This window comes from Corvus cornix, chromosome 2 (assembly GCF_000738735.6).
Source record: "Corvus cornix cornix isolate S_Up_H32 chromosome 2, ASM73873v5, whole genome shotgun sequence".
Lineage (NCBI taxonomy): Eukaryota > Metazoa > Chordata > Aves > Passeriformes > Corvidae > Corvus > Corvus cornix.
In genome coordinates this window covers 100,830,063-100,845,387 of record NC_046333.1, presented here as the reverse complement: position 1 = coordinate 100,845,387, position 15,325 = coordinate 100,830,063, and the positions used below count along the sequence as shown (strand labels likewise).

The window sequence follows — 15,325 nt, the reverse complement described above, 5'->3', positions numbered from 1 at the left end:
TCCTGTACTGACCCTGTAACAGTGTCCATAATGTTTTGTCATCTTCATTTCAAATTTGTCATTCGGACTGGAGCAGACCACAGCCCTCCCTTCCTTTTGTTTACTTATTTCAGCGATCTATATATAGATTTCCTGGAGTTCTTGGTTCTCCATAAGTCTGTAGACTGCTGAGATGTGAAACCTCTCATGGCATGGCACCTGATCCTTTTTTTTGCGTCCCTCTTTCCACAGAGGATAAGTACAGCGAGCGGAGACGGCCGGCATTACTGCTACCCACACTTCACATGTGCAGTGGACACAGAAAACATCCGCAGAGTGTTCAACGACTGTCGAGACATCATTCAGAGGATGCACCTCCGCCAGTACGAACTCTTGTGAGGGGGATCACCGTGGAACCTGTGGTTTTAAATTCTTTGCTCCTTACTCTTTCTCTTGATACTACCCCACACAGGGTGGAAGAATATACTATAGAAATGTCAGTCTCTTCACTTTGTTTACTTTCAATTGTTTAACCTTAAAGCTGATTTGAAGCAAGTTCGGGTTATTTTCCCTTCATGCTTTTTGGGACTATTTTTGTGCTTTATTTTGACATGCCACTTCTTCGTCATTCCACTAAGCCCTTTGGCTACCTCTGTTCCCTTAGGTTTTGTTATTTTTAAACTGAACGTGACCTGCTAAATTTTTTCCAGCAGGTTAACCTCAGTTCAGACCGGTATGTCAGCTGGATGACACTAAAGTCATACCTATCCCTCTGTGTGGGTTTCCTTTTTAACGTGACATTGAAGAGTACTTGATGGGTGAAAAAAAAGATTAATGCACTTTGTATCAGGTTATTAAATACTGTTGAGGAAGTAGACACACAATGTAGCAGCACCACAATATTTATTACTCTGTCACAGTTTTTAGCATTTCTGAGTTGCAGGTCAACTGATAAAGTGACCTCCTCTTTTAAGCCGTTACTGGCACAGGAAGTAGAGTAGATAATGAGAGGAACAGTGAAGACAAAGCAATTTTTCTGGGGTTTTGGAGCTAAGTGTCTCTGCACACCTCAGGCATTTGAATTACAGCTACTTTTCAGCCTGTTGCATCTGGGCAGAAAATTTACCACCCTCACTTATGTTATTTGTGCTGTCCACAAATGATCCTTTTAGTTCTGATCATTCTTGGACAACAGTCCTCTCCCTATATATATTTTTTTGTTTTACTGCTGGTTTATTATATTGTACAGACTGTAAAATGTAATATTATTTTGTACAACTTTATTGAAGAAAAATACTTGTAGAAGATCTTTGTGCCTTGATTATGGCTGTACCTGTAAAATGAGCTAAGATGTAAGTATGTTTTTGATTGCGCTGTACAGCTTGATGTCAACCTTACCTGCAGCAGTGACTGGAGGTAAGAACTTTATCTGTAGAGTTTAGGGGTTTTTTTCTGGTTTATATAAAAATGCTCTTTAGTATAAAAATTATAAATTATGCAAATTAACCACTTACCTTTCCAAGTAAGGTATTACAGTCACCGGATGTTGCAGCAAACATGCCTTTCTCTTTTGAAGTCTCAGCTTTAAAACATTGGAATTCATTCAAGTGTCCAAATTGCAACCTGGTGTTGTTTTAATGGGAACCAAGGATTTCTTTTTTTTTTTTTTTCCTTCTTTTTTTTTTTTTGTCCTTTATATTTAGAAAATATGTTTGGTAATTCTTTGGTCATTCATAGAACTTCACAATTGCACAGACCGATTGTGAATGTGTAAAGCACCATTATATAGAGCTCTTCAATCTTTGTACCAACAGCGGCTTTCATTGTGCAAGTAAATCGCGAGAAAGAAGATAAGAAAAAAAAAGGTGTATAAACCCTTGTGTCTGGCCTAAGAGAATTACAAGATGACATTTTTATTTCTCTTTTAATAAAGAGACACATTAGAAAATTGTTTTATTTTAAATATTGTAGAATCAAAATGTGTGAATATTTCTCAAACTTGAATAATTTATGCAAATGACATTCTCAAAACAAGTTGTGGTACAGTACAATATATAAAAAGCAAGAATTGCTGTAGCAATAAGGCATGTCCTTTTTAGTAACTATAACACTGCTTTATATTTTATACATAGGTGTTTTATGTCTGTGACTATATACTTTTCCTGTGTCCAAGATAACCTGTACAAATGTCTAAAATTACAGTTGCAATAACAGAAACCTAGAGAAGTGTTAGACTACATTACTTTATAGAGTGTTTTACCACACTTCGGACCATTCCCCCAACCTCATTTTAAATTTAGGGAGAGATGAAGAGCTAACACAGTCCCCAGACTGGCATATAAATCAGCAGGTTTTATTAGCTTTTTACTGTATTGTTATTGATTATAAACCCAAATCAGTCATCTTTTGAAATTCAGGCTACAGACCAATTGAGAACTTGTTTCCAGTTGAATAGAAAACAATCCCATTTTAGATACTATAATATGACCATTTTTTCTTCCCAGAAATATGTATGATCAATTTAGTCATATTTCCCAAAAAGTGAAAGGCTGGGTGGAATAAGCTAATAGTAAACAAAATTCCCAAAATTATCTTATTTTTCATGCCAAAGAAAGTAATAGAATGAATAACAAAATATAGTATTTTTTTTTAAACTAGCCCCAGCCCAGGAGTTCAGGTTAGAGCTCCCAGCCTCTGCAGGAACATCAGCAGGAAAACTGGTCCTGGTGTGAAGTAGTCCCTCTGTTTTTTCTGGGGTGGGTGGGGAGCAGCAGTGGGTTTGTCCCACCTTCCCCCACACAGTGAAGACGCTGAGCTCAGATTTTATCTTTGTGGCACAGCTGGTGGCCTCTGCCTCCCCACAGAGGAGCTAGTGCAGTTCAAAATGTGACACTACACTAAAGTCAACAGGACTTGTGGAATGTAAAAGAACACACATTCCTTTCCCTGTCCATAGACTGAGGGCCAAGGCATAGGATAATGTTACTGCAGCTGTATTTGACCTTCCTTCTTGCAGGAGATCGGCGACTGGAGGGCCCCTCACCACACAGATCTCTGGGATGCAATAGGGCCCTCTTCTTTCAAGCTCATCATAGCACATCTTTTTGAAAGCAGCAGCTTGAGGTGTCACCCTAATTCTTTTTTAAGCAGTTTTCAAGTGTGTGTCAGCAAACTGGATCCTCAAGCTTCTTCCCCTTGTTGTCTGGTAGATGGGTAACTGCAAATTATAGTCAGCTAACAATTTACTGTGTCAGGAACCAGAAGATTTCTTGTCCCAAACCGCAGTCCCTTACACGACACCCTAAAAAGGCTACGGAAATCCGCATCTCTCAGTGCTGATGCATCCAGATTCTGCCTGACCCTAACAAACACAAGTATGACATTTGAAGGGCCATGCAGCAATAAAACAGAGAAACGTTTCCAGTTTGCAAGATTCAGCCTCCACCAGGGTAAGACACAAGTGCAGACAAGTGATGAGGCTATAGGATTTACATAATGTACAGTTACACTTTTAATATACATATTTGATACAAAAATTATAGCAGGAAAAGGACTCATTTGATTGTCGAATACAGTATTTTTGTACAGCATGAAACGTTCATTTCAGTTAATTATTTATCCTGTAGTAGTCATATCAGCTGTATAGGACTTCTATGGTATGTGTAAATGCAACCTGCCTTCAGACTAGCAATCAAATTAGGTCATTTGCTGGCATGAATATAGTCTGATGTTTGACTGTTCTCAGCTTTGGTATTTCAGTGACTGAATGCAGATGTCTGGCTCTTCATACTGCTTTATGCTTACTGATTAAACGCTGAGCAAAATAAAACGGTGGAGTGAGAAGCTGAACATGAGCTAGTACCAGGATCACAAGCAGAGCACCTGCTGCACAGTAGATAGTGAAGACTCTGCTCTCAAATGGAAGGAAGCATTTTTGGAGGGAGAAGTCAGTTGGTGTTATGCTGCCCTGGAAAAGAAATGAAGACTGTCACTTTGCTGTGTTACAGTGGGTTCTGAATCAGGAGTAAACACCACAGCTGTCAGATCTCCAATTTCTAAATCCTGTGTTGGGTGGCAAGGGTTGGGGCCAGTTTCCTAGTACCAGTGCCTTCCCCAGGGGGCTGAAGAGTCCATACCTTGCCGTGCTGGGCACTAAGTGGAATATTCACCAGGCCAACATTAGCCCAGAGGCCAATCTTCCCATCTAGCATAAACAGAGAGCTGGGCTCCGCATCTGATTTGCCTTCAAGAGGAGCCTAACTTTAGCTGCTGTAAATCCACCTGGAAGGAGCCTTTCCAGGCTAAAGTTAGGTTTTGTGAATGTGCCCCTTCCTCCCCCAGGCCCTCCTCCTTACCCAGTACATGCTGCAAAAACACACGTTGGCTAATCCAAATTAGGAATAGGAATTTCAACCACAAAGAACTTTTTTGGCTTGACTTTGCAGTTTAAATTAAAGTTTGTAATGGATCAAGGCTGAGGAGTTAAAACAGTAGTGAAGAGGATGCAACTTTAATTAGTCAACCTCTTGTTTTGCAGTGGAGATGCACTGTCTGGCGTGTGCAGAGAGTGTGTGTAGTTTGAAGGCAGCTACTCTCAGGAATATGGAATAAACAGAACTACTTTCAACAACAAATGTTAACAGTTGCATAAAATGAATTTAAATGTTTGGGGTTATCTGCGTATTAAGCAGTCTAAACTCAACAGCAGTAAAACATACATAAAAGATTTCCCCCTCCAAGTCACAGACTACTCTGTAAACAGATTGTAGGTTTTGCTTCTTACTCCAAGTTTCTAAGAGTTCTGTTTTATTTTTGAACTGGGGAACTAATTGATTTACCTCTAAGGATATACTGAGCACTGGAACTGCCTGCACAAGCATAACGAACACACTGTATAAAATGTGAATTGGCAATGAGGAGGCAGACTGTGGGCACATCACAAACACTTTTCACTGCATTAATGCACACGTTTGAAAACCATGATCACCATGCAAAAGGGTTTGAGGTGGATACAGTCTTGTTTTCATAGTTGGTAAATCAGCCAAGCCAAACTGGTCTTTCTACTGTTCAGTGCACAATACTGATTATTTTTACGAGTCAATAGTTTACAATGCACCCTCTTTCTAAGAAAATGTACCCAGATACTAATTAGGTCTTTAACAGCATTGCTTTGTACCACACAGAACATGTGGCTCCCACAGATGTACTTTATAAAGTGGATGCAGTGTACTGAGTGGGTTGGGTGGGTAGGCAATTTTTTTTTTAATTTTTCGTTTTTACAGGTAGAATCAGTTTTAAAATATAGCTGACTGCCATGTTGATTTATTTATGAAAGTTATCTGACAAAAATAAAAAATTAAAACTTACCATGATGAAACTAGGATTGTTTCTATTCCTCCAACTGAATGACGGGACACTGATTTCTGGGACTTTCCCTGCGTGCAGCACTTCACAAGCACTATGAGTGTGCCCACTGAGAATCAAACGGGGCTGAAACCACCATAGCAGCTAGAACACAAATTGGTAAAGCACAAAAATTAAGTCACAGCTAAAAAGAAACTGAACTTAAAATCCCTTTTTCTTTTTCTTTGAACAGAGTGAAATTATGGCAACTCTAATATTCTTACAAAGTGCTTTCTGTAAACTTCTGTTTTCCAGTAAGAAATGTGTTGGTATTGCAATATCAATCACACTCCTTTGGCCCTGATCCCAAGTACTGGGCTTTTTCTTTTTTTTTTTTTTGTCATACAGATCAGAAGAACAAAGGCAACAGCATGCTATGGATATCACAAAGAGAAAAACTTCGAGTTTAGTAAAGCAATGCTATTTTCTCGTCTAAGAAAGAATCTTGTACTGACAATCTTTGAGTGAAGACATTTATGCAGAAGGAAAGAAATAATGACCATTAAGTTTTTAGGGATAGTTTACATTTTCTTGCAGTTACTAATTCAGCAAAAGCGATGCTTTCAAAGTGTTGGGAAACTGTGGCTTCATAGCAGGTGTGTCAATAATTCACACAGCACAGGAAGTACAGCATGCTGAAGTGGAGGTAATGGCACCACAGCAGATTTAAGAGTGCCAGGACTTAGGAGCTGTACCTGGGAAATCTGGCAGGACCAAGGCCATGATGGTGATGATCCTCAGGGGAGCAGCTCTAGCAAGCAGCCTCTCACAGGTCTCATTAGATAGGAGCAGCTGTGCTCCATTTTGTCTGAGCCAACAGCCTTATCACCATTTTTTAATCTATTTATATCTACACTCATGTCCCCCTCTCACCCACCCACTGCCACTCAAGTTCCCAAGAAATCAAACCTTTTGTGATGCCTCTTGAGACAGTACATCATACTTTTCTTTAAAGGGGATGTTTTTCTCCTCTGGAGGAGCGGAATCTTCTCCAGTGCATTCAGCATCACTTTTCCGATAGAGAGGGTAATGCTGGGAGTAATTAAAAGCAACGATCAGTTGTTAATGATCCAGCCTTTCTGGAACAGTAATAAATCCACAAAAACATGTCAATGTGTTGCCTCACCCCACCTCTAACACACCTGTAAAAGGATGGGTTCTGAAGCTGGAAGCTTTTCCACATCACGGCATCCTTTGTTGGAGTGATTCGGTTTCTGTGAATAAAATCAAGCCATAGAAGGGGTGAAGGTAATTAAGCAATAGCTAGGTTTTAAGGGGTTAGGGAGGGTGGGGTGGTTGTTGGCTTTGGTTTTTTGTTAAGCAGTTTAGCTCAGAGTCGTGTTTAAATACTGCCCACTGTATGAACTTCTAAGAGTTTTACTGTGGACTGGTGAAACTCCCCATTCTGTACATGCTGTAAATACAGCTGTGCTCTTCCTGACTGCAGAAAGCAGCAGCAGGATCTCTGCACCAACAAGGCAAAGGAGTCTGAGGGCAGCCCAAGGGAGATAGAGTCTGGCAATTTTTCCACTGGGAGCTGGTTTCCTGATTGACTGCCAGCCCAGTCAGTCATGCTGCCTACTGTGCATCCAGTCAGCTTATGAAAAAGGGAAGAGGAAGGAAGTACAAGAAGCAATTGGATTTGATGAAAAAATACAATTAAAACACTGCTAGGCTACGAGGAAAGGACTGCAGTAGAATCAGGAAACTAAAGGAATATGCTTGAAGGCTATAAAACAGAATAATATCCATAAATGTAAATGCAGGATTATTTATCTTGAGTCAAAGGGAGGATTACTGACAAGGAAGTTATAACACCATTAGTGCAAAGCAACAGTTAATAGTTGGGTAAAAATGGTTAAGAGGGATATGAGGGAGAGAAAGACTTGCTAACAAGTTGCAATGTGAATTGGAAGCAGATTTTTTTTAGGAGAGTCTGGTTCTATCCTGACTATGCTACAGTATCATCATTCCCATTGTGGCAGAGGAGTCACTGGCTGTAATCACATGTTTAATAATCTCTTACCTGCTGGGAGCAATTCAGTTTGTGAGAAAGTGCCACAAGTTTTGCCTCTGAGGTACGGCAGACAGCACAGCCATCACCCTCCATGGCTACACTGTTCACTAGGACAAAGCTGGAAAATACCAGAGGTGGACGAAGAGAAGTGGGGAGGACAGGAAGGCATTTCATTGTTCATGCACACGCATGGGATAAACTTCATTTTATAAAATGCAAGTGTTCCTAAGTTGGACACAGCTCAACAAAACAGCAGAATGTAACAGCTCCTGAAATCATGTGCTATAAATCCTCCTCTGAATATGTGTACCGTAGCCATGTCTCTGCCTGGTTTGCTCCGTTATACGGTTGTTAATTAGGTTGCACAATGTACCTTATGCTTCATGTTTACATTTCAAGATTTTTTTCTATTTTAATGAATACTTAAGTTGTATTCTAGCGGAATGTTAAAAGTTCATCACTAAATTCTAAATTCTGAGGGAAAGGAGAACTTACTTCTCTCCCCACAAAGTTTAGACCTCAGAGACAGAATTTGAGACACTGGATTTCTTCAGAACAACTGAAAAGCAGAACAGCACTGCATTTGGGTGGCTGCCCTGAACAAGCTTAGTTTTGTACTTTGCAGTCTCTGACACACAAAACAGGATTTTATTTGTAATAGAAGCTTTCCCTGTAGATTTCAAATCAACTTTGAACCTCTGCCATAAGATTCATACCCATTTAGTCACACATTCAGCTTGAGATACATCCCCAGTTCAACTATCTGTTTAAATGACAAAAATGAGCTGAATGCCTTCACTTAAGAGATACTAGTCAAGAGCAAAAAAACCTTAATTCTCTTTTAGCAAATTAAGCTGCTTTTATACCACAGATTTGTTGTAAAATAGTTTATCTAGGAACATTTTGTTAATAGTGCAGCTCATTGCAGTTAATGGACACCAGACATACAATCTGCAACTGCATGCAAGAATTCTGCTGTGCTGTTTTATCAAAGGGGACATTTTTTAAACAGTTGAAATACTTATCTACAGGACCCCACATCTGCATGATAAGCAACAGCTTTATACTGAGCATTCATGAAGCTCAGAGATCTTCCTAAAAGAGATACAACCATTTCCAGACCGGTTCAGAATTTTAAATTAAACTTATAATTTAATTAAATTATAATTTAATTAATTTTAATTACATTTATAATGTTTGCTTAATTAAGGGAACCAGTGTAAACCTGTAGGTTTTGAATCTCACGGTTCCACAAGTGAGTACAGCCCGAGGGCACACGTGACAAACACAGAGGGGCAGTGTGCCTTCCCTTCCTAAATCTGAACCTTTCCACAAACCCACTCTTGCGTTCCCTCATCGGGTTCCTGCATGGTGTCTGAAGGTAACAGGGCACACAGCAGGCAAGTGCAGCCACGGGGACACAGCTGTGAGAGCAAACTGCACCGAGGTCTGCTCCAAGCCAAAACCAGCTTGTGCATTATTACCCCACCTTGTGGAAAAACCGTGGACATGCAACTGCTGTGTTCCAGAATTCCTCAAACAAGGGTTAAGTTCTGCAGACTAAAGAAGTTATTAAAATTAATGAAACTCCTAATTTGTAAACACAGAGGGGGTTGGTTTGTGTTTCTTTATGAATCCTGCTGTTTACAGCCATGGCTCATTACCAGCTGCAAGGAAGTATAAAAGGCAAACCAGAGAAATGGATTCTGACTCCATGGTACTTTTCCATTTAAAAGGAAATTTTTACAATTTACCTAGCTCTAAGTACAGCTTCCAGTCCATATCAAACTACAGGTCTGTACAAAGTGTTTGGGGTTTAACACATCATAAGGTAGATGATTAAAAAAAATTTTTAAAGGCTCTAGGTTAAGCATTCCCATACTATTTCATTAGAAAAAAATTAGATATACTCACTTTATTCCTTTCCGAGTTACCAGCTTTCCTGAAGTAAAGTTGAAAACCTTTTCAAATCGATTTACCTTGTAAGTAGTCATTCTGTGTCACAGAGCAAAAATACAACTGAGGTAAGAAATTGCCACTGGATCTCATCTGACACAGTTGCTTTACAGGTTGTTGAGCATTCATGCAGCTTGCTGCTCCGTTATCCAGCTGACACAATCATTCAGGAAACTCACAGGGGTGCTGTGGCAGCCCTTGTGTGCTCTGGCCCTTCCCATCAGGGCAAGCACCAGCAGAGTGAGGGCACTTACACTCTTCTGTGCTGAGATAACAGGAGTGGAAACACTTTTCTAAGGAGGAGGCCCAAGGAAAAGCAGCTTCAAGAATTCCATGTCAGTGCAGAAGGATCAGCTCTGAACAACCCTCGTACAGTCAGAGAAGCATAAACCTGTTTTGTGCCCAGACCTTACTCTAAATTACGACCCTTTCTGATTTGATCATGATCAAAAAGTTTCTGTATAACCACAAAACAGGTCCCTCAGACACAGCACCAGTTACTGTGGGCATGCTGACACTTCACTCCTAGCACTTGTGTGCTCCTTTCACTGACAAGACTCACTCGTAATGAAACCCAATGTCGTGATTCCCAGCGATGACCACCAGCTCCGTAGAAACCGGATACTTAAACATTTTCCGAAACCTCCTGACATCATCTGCCCATGCCTGCAAGAAAAAACAAAAGGAGAAATTAGTGCTGTTTCACAGCATCGAAGGGGACCACTGGTTTTGTAGTGGGTTTGCATGGTGAGGCTTTGGTACTGGGGGGGCTGCAGGGAGGAGCCTCCCCCATGTCCCACAGAGCCAATGCCAGCTGGCTCCAAGATGGACCCACTGCTGGCCAAGGCTGATACTGCCGCTGGGATAACAGAATTAGGAAGGTGGCATAAAAGGAAACTCTGCAACTGCAGCCAGAGAGAGGAGTGAGAATTTGTGAGAGGAGAAGCCCTGCAGACACCAAGGTCAGTGAAGGAGGAAGGTCTCTTTTGCATTTTCTCTCCCCTCTCCAGCTGAGGAGAGAAGTGTTAGGGCAGCTTTGTTGGGCATCCAGCCAGGGTCAGCCCATCACAAGTGTGTAACACAGAAGCACAAACTGAGATGTTTACATTTTGTAAGTTTTATATGAGGGGCAAAACTGTCAAGGTACTACCAAAAATGAAGGAGAATCACAACATTTCAACTCCTATCTAAAAGACTAGAAACATCTACCAACAGGAAAACTGTGGCAGAATTAAACAAAGCCGTGCATATCTAACCTCCATCATCCATTTCCTTCAAGAAATCCCCAGTTTTTGAAACAAGAGAGCTGATGATGTCATACCTGAGGTGAGCTCCATTTTCCTTCATCAAAAACATCTCCCAGAATAAAAACAATATCTGGCTGCAGTAACCATAAAGCAGTTTGGAAAGATCTCTCCATTTGCCATTCCCTGAAAGGAAAATACAGAACCAGTTATCACTGCCTTACCTCTGGATCCTCAGCTGTGAATACACAGCCACAGCCCAGCAATGGGAATGGGAAAATGGCTCCTACACACTGAAATACGAAAATATATTATGAAATTCAAATTAAATACTTACAAATCAGATGTAAGGACAGTAGGTGCATCTTAACCTGGTGGGTAATTCCACCATGATACAATCAGGACCAACACATGCAAGAAGTAATAGCAGCTTGTTTATTTTTTCATTACAGTTCTAATGAATTGCTGTTTAATGGAACAGTGAATTATTGTTCCATTAGCTACTACTAAAAATGCAAAAACTGGGTAGAGATTATTCAAAAAAATTAATAATTACCTTCTTAGCTTATCCAACCAATGTCCTTTGATTTCACCAAGTAGATGTGTATCAGCTAAAATTACGGCCTTTAGGACTGAAGCTGAAGTTTCTTTTTCACTCGTGTGAGCTCCACCTTTCACATCTGGCCATCGGCATTGAAATATTACCACATAGTAAATTAAAAATTCACAAAATATTAACACTGAGCTGACAAAACACACGAGTTTCAGCAGAAAACAGAGCCTCCTCTTCAGAGGGAGATTCTTCACAGTGGTTGAGCTAGAACTCAGCATTGCAGTACCAGCATGAGAAAATGGCTCAGGTTCTCTCTTGGATGAAAACACCTTGGTCTACTCAAAGGATCACGTTGGGCTTTTTGTCAGCACAAAATCCCTGTGGATAAAATACAAAATAAAATATTCATTAGGTCAGCATTCCCTGTGGAAAGCTACCATGCAAGGCCTACAGTGTCAGCTTCTTGTCACACTGAAAGGTTTGGAATATGTAATTGACCTGAAGAGTAAAGTTCTCCTCCAGGCACACAGAGCACAGAACTGCACTTGCTCCAACCAGCACCAAGGAAACCAGATTAAAGCCAGCCAGGATCTTGGTGCATGATGCTTTTTCTAGAACTTTTAAGTGAAAACACTATGAGTGGGGGTCAAAGGCAGGTAAAGACAGAGCTTAGCTTGAACAGCAGCTGCAACAAAGAAAAAAAAAATCCATTAGGATTCTTATAGAATCGCTTAGGTTGGAAAAGAGCCCCAAGACTGAGTCCAAGCCTTAATCCAGCACTGGCAAGTCCACCACTAAACCATGTCCCTAGGTGCCACATCCATACATCACTTAAATACCTGCAAGGATTGTGACTCCCCCACTTCCCTGGGCAGCCTGTTCCAATACAGGACAACCCTTCCAGTGAAGAAATTTTTCCTAGTATCCAATCTAAACCTCCACTGGTGGAATTTGAGGCCACTTCCTCTTGTCCCATCACTTGTTATGTGGGAGAACAGACCAACACCCCCCTGGCTACAGCCTAATTTCAAGTAGTTATAGAGAGCAATAAGGCTTCTCCTCAACCTCCTTTTCTCCAGGCTAAACAATTCCCAGAGGATATCTTCTGGCACAAACACAGAACATGACTACACCTCATCAATAGCACTGCCACCTTTAATATGGCTCATTGTAATCTCCAAGAACCAAGGGCAATTTACTATTCCAGAACAAGTTTACAGGAGCTTTCCAGGAACACAGGCACAGATACACGGGTAATTAACTAAGGCTGCTTCATTTCTGACAAGAGGAAAACAAGAAACATCTCAGCCTCAGAAAAAAGAAACTTCACTGCAGCTGTAGAGAAACAGCTAATGAACTAAATTGGTGAGGTAACTGTATTTACTGCTTTCTGCTGCCTTGGATACCTTGTAACCTAAACAGGGAATGTATCCCTCTTGAAACTCCAGTATTTTTCCTGTTTCTTCTACAGCCCTTGACACGAACACTTTTTCAGGGTAAGTGCCCACAAGAAAGCATCCCAGCGGAGAGGACAGAGGCACCAGCCCTTACTCTCCAAGGAAATGCCTCAGATCCCAAGTCCAGCCTCTCAGGGTCTCAGTCTGAAGAGCACTGCAGGTCTGAAAGCCCCGCTCTTTAAAGGTAAACAGTGTAGCATGGTCACAGTAAAGGGACTATGTTCTCTGCAGAACACAGAACAAATTTAAATTGCTTCACTGTCCTATGCACTAGCCCATTTGATTTAGGTCTCATGGAAACTGAGTAATGACACGTGATTATTATATTATTTTTGTAACCAAAACCCCTATTTGATAATAGCCACTTATTTTCAAACACAAGCTTCCCATATCAGCACTACAAAGTACTTATTCAAGACAAAGAACCATTAGCCTGCACCATGAAACATTTCTAATATGCATTATCAAGCAGTAGCATGATTAATACTTAATTGCATGGAACTCAGTTCTATCTAAACTTGATTTAGCAGGAGAAAGCCACTGACGAGACGTCACAATTCCACAGTATGTGGAACTACACATTTAGACTGATTAACTTGTTTCATATTCATCTCATCTGCCCTTTAACTAGCAACCAAAACAACACCACCTCACTTGTACATCTCACAAGGAGGCAAGATTAAAGCAGAGGTATCTGCTAACTGGCACAGCAACAAGGACAAAAAGGTAGGCAAATTCTTATCCAAACACACAAATGTATATGGCTCTATCCTGCAGAGTAGGAAGTAGTACTTTATTGGAAGTAGACTGGTAGTCTGAGACAGTCCCTCTTCCAACAAAAACAGTATTAATTTGAACAGAAAATGCCAGTAAGTTGTTTAACTTGCATTAGCCATGTCCAGCAAATAAATAAATAAGCAAATGAAAATCACATCTTCAAGAGCAAACTGATGCCATCGAATTAAAAAAAAAAAAAAAAAAAAAAACAACACCATCAAAAGAAACCCACACCAGCAAACCAAACCTGCAATCAGTAGAAAATAAAAATATCGTCAAGGCAAAATTGCCATGTTCAAAAGTCACAAGCAGCAAGAGACAATCAATGCCACAGAGCCGGTCACTTCCATATACATTTCTCCTCCAGCGTTTCTGCTGCTAATTGTTACTATTTGGGGATTTGTACCGCAGATGTGGAAGTTGCGAGAGGTGCCCCATCTGCACCCGACACTGCCAGCATTCCTGATAGTGAAAGGAAAAGCGGAAAGGGAAATTAAAAAAAACACGAACAACCTCAGAGAAAGCCGGCGATGCAGATGGAGCTGAAAGACAGCTCCTCCTACTGGCTGAGAGAAATCCCTGCCCACCTCGCTCTGCCACCTGCCAGCCCACGCCTGCTCCGCTGCCGTGCCGTGCCGTGCCGTGCCGTGCCGTGCCGTGCCGTGCCGTGCCGTGCCGTGCCGTGCCGTGCCGGGCCGTGCCGGGCCGTGCCGTGCCGTGCCGTGCCGGGCCGTGCCGTGCCGTGCCGTGCCGGGCCGGGCCGTGCCGTGCCGGGCCGGGCCGTGCCGTGCCGGGCCGGGCCAGCTGACCTCCGCTGGAGCTGCACAGCCACTGCTGGGTGGAGCTGCGGCTCCGCGCGTCGCTGCGCAGCGCGTTGCTGGCGCTCCCCCTTACACGGCTCACGACTAACATTAGACTAGGTGCCCTCAGCAGAGCTGGAAGACCTTAGTTATGAAAAAAGACTGAAGGACTCCTCACTGTTTCTTGTTCTGCCCAACATTTAAAAATCAGCCGATGGACGAGCACAATTACTGGATCATTTAACAACGGGGCCAAAGTTTAAACACGCTAAAAGTGTAGCTTTGTACCACAACACTGTGGGGGAAAAGGCTCCAGTGACTGGCACTGCTTTCTTCTCCAGGATTCGTGTTTGTTTTACTTATTAACGAATGTTACAAGCATTTTTGCACTAAAATTTTTCTGTTACACATGCTATCCTCCTGTTTTTCTTCCATCAAGTTTACTGGCAATGCAGACTTGCATCACTCCTTTTCTGGTTCCCTTTTCCATCTCTTGTTCAGGACATTATCCAGCTTTAATTTGCAAGTGAGCCAAGAATGAAACAAGGGCACACAGTGGTCTATAGCCAGAGCAGGAACATGGAGTTCTGGAGCTTTCCCCTCCCTATTGCCTAGTGAATATGCAACTCTGAACACCTCACATGCTTTGAGGCAAATTTCTTTATTAAATTACACCTACATAAAACTGTCTTAAGAAAACCAGTAGGATATGAGAGTCTTAATCCTGCTCCTAGTCCTATCCCTCAGGAGTGTGCATGTATTTTTATGAAGCTAAAGAAGCTGTATCAGGTTATAAGCAAGCTTAGTGTTTCTACCCTAAGGAGTTTTCACTCAGCTCTCCCATCACAATGTCACAAAGGTAGAGATTTACAACTTTCAGAAAAATATAGTTCTATAATGTAACTATGTTAAACTTTTGTGGAATGTCCTTACAAACAAGTTCAGGTTCAAATCCCACAAGGTTCTGCAAGCTACACTTGCAACTGGGAGTTGTCTCTTCTCATTCCAAGCTCACCCTCCCTGAAGCAACATGACATTTCTGCCTTGTGGACTCTGATTTTCTGCACTCCCACTTTTCAGCTCTTCAAATACCAGAGTTCTTCAAGTACCTCACTCTTGAACCAAATAAGAGCTTCTGA

The 15,325-nt window shown here is 41.5% G+C and overlaps 2 protein-coding genes across 10 annotated transcripts in view; one reads left to right on the top strand and one right to left on the bottom strand.

Annotated features, from left to right (window-relative positions):
* The window catches only part of GNAL (G protein subunit alpha L), a 188,558-nt gene extending 183,213 nt beyond the window's left edge, over positions 1 to 5,345 (top strand). For all 3 annotated transcript variants that reach the window (XM_039548189.1, XM_010396290.4, XM_019283994.3), the window contains one exon: positions 232 to 5,345. In XM_039548189.1, the coding sequence (XP_039404123.1) occupies positions 232 to 378 (147 nt within the window). In that variant the 3' untranslated portion in view covers positions 379 to 5,345. The remainder of the gene's footprint in view (positions 1 to 231) is intronic.
* Positions 1,655 to 15,325, bottom strand: part of MPPE1 (metallophosphoesterase 1) — a 36,971-nt gene continuing 23,300 nt past the window's right edge. For 2 of the 7 annotated variants that reach the window (XM_039548190.1, XM_039548191.1), the window contains 9 exons: positions 11,156 to 11,530; positions 10,677 to 10,785; positions 9,918 to 10,021; positions 9,314 to 9,394; positions 7,409 to 7,517; positions 6,525 to 6,596; positions 6,292 to 6,414; positions 5,347 to 5,487; positions 1,655 to 3,946 (listed from right to left, as the gene is read on the bottom strand). In XM_039548190.1, the coding sequence (XP_039404124.1) occupies positions 3,764 to 3,946; positions 5,347 to 5,487; positions 6,292 to 6,414; positions 6,525 to 6,596; positions 7,409 to 7,517; positions 9,314 to 9,394; positions 9,918 to 10,021; positions 10,677 to 10,785; positions 11,156 to 11,430 (1,197 nt within the window). In that variant the 5' untranslated portion in view covers positions 11,431 to 11,530 and the 3' untranslated portion in view covers positions 1,655 to 3,763. The other 5 variants (XM_039548192.1, XM_010396294.4, XM_010396295.4 and 2 more) reach the window with 5 other exon arrangements.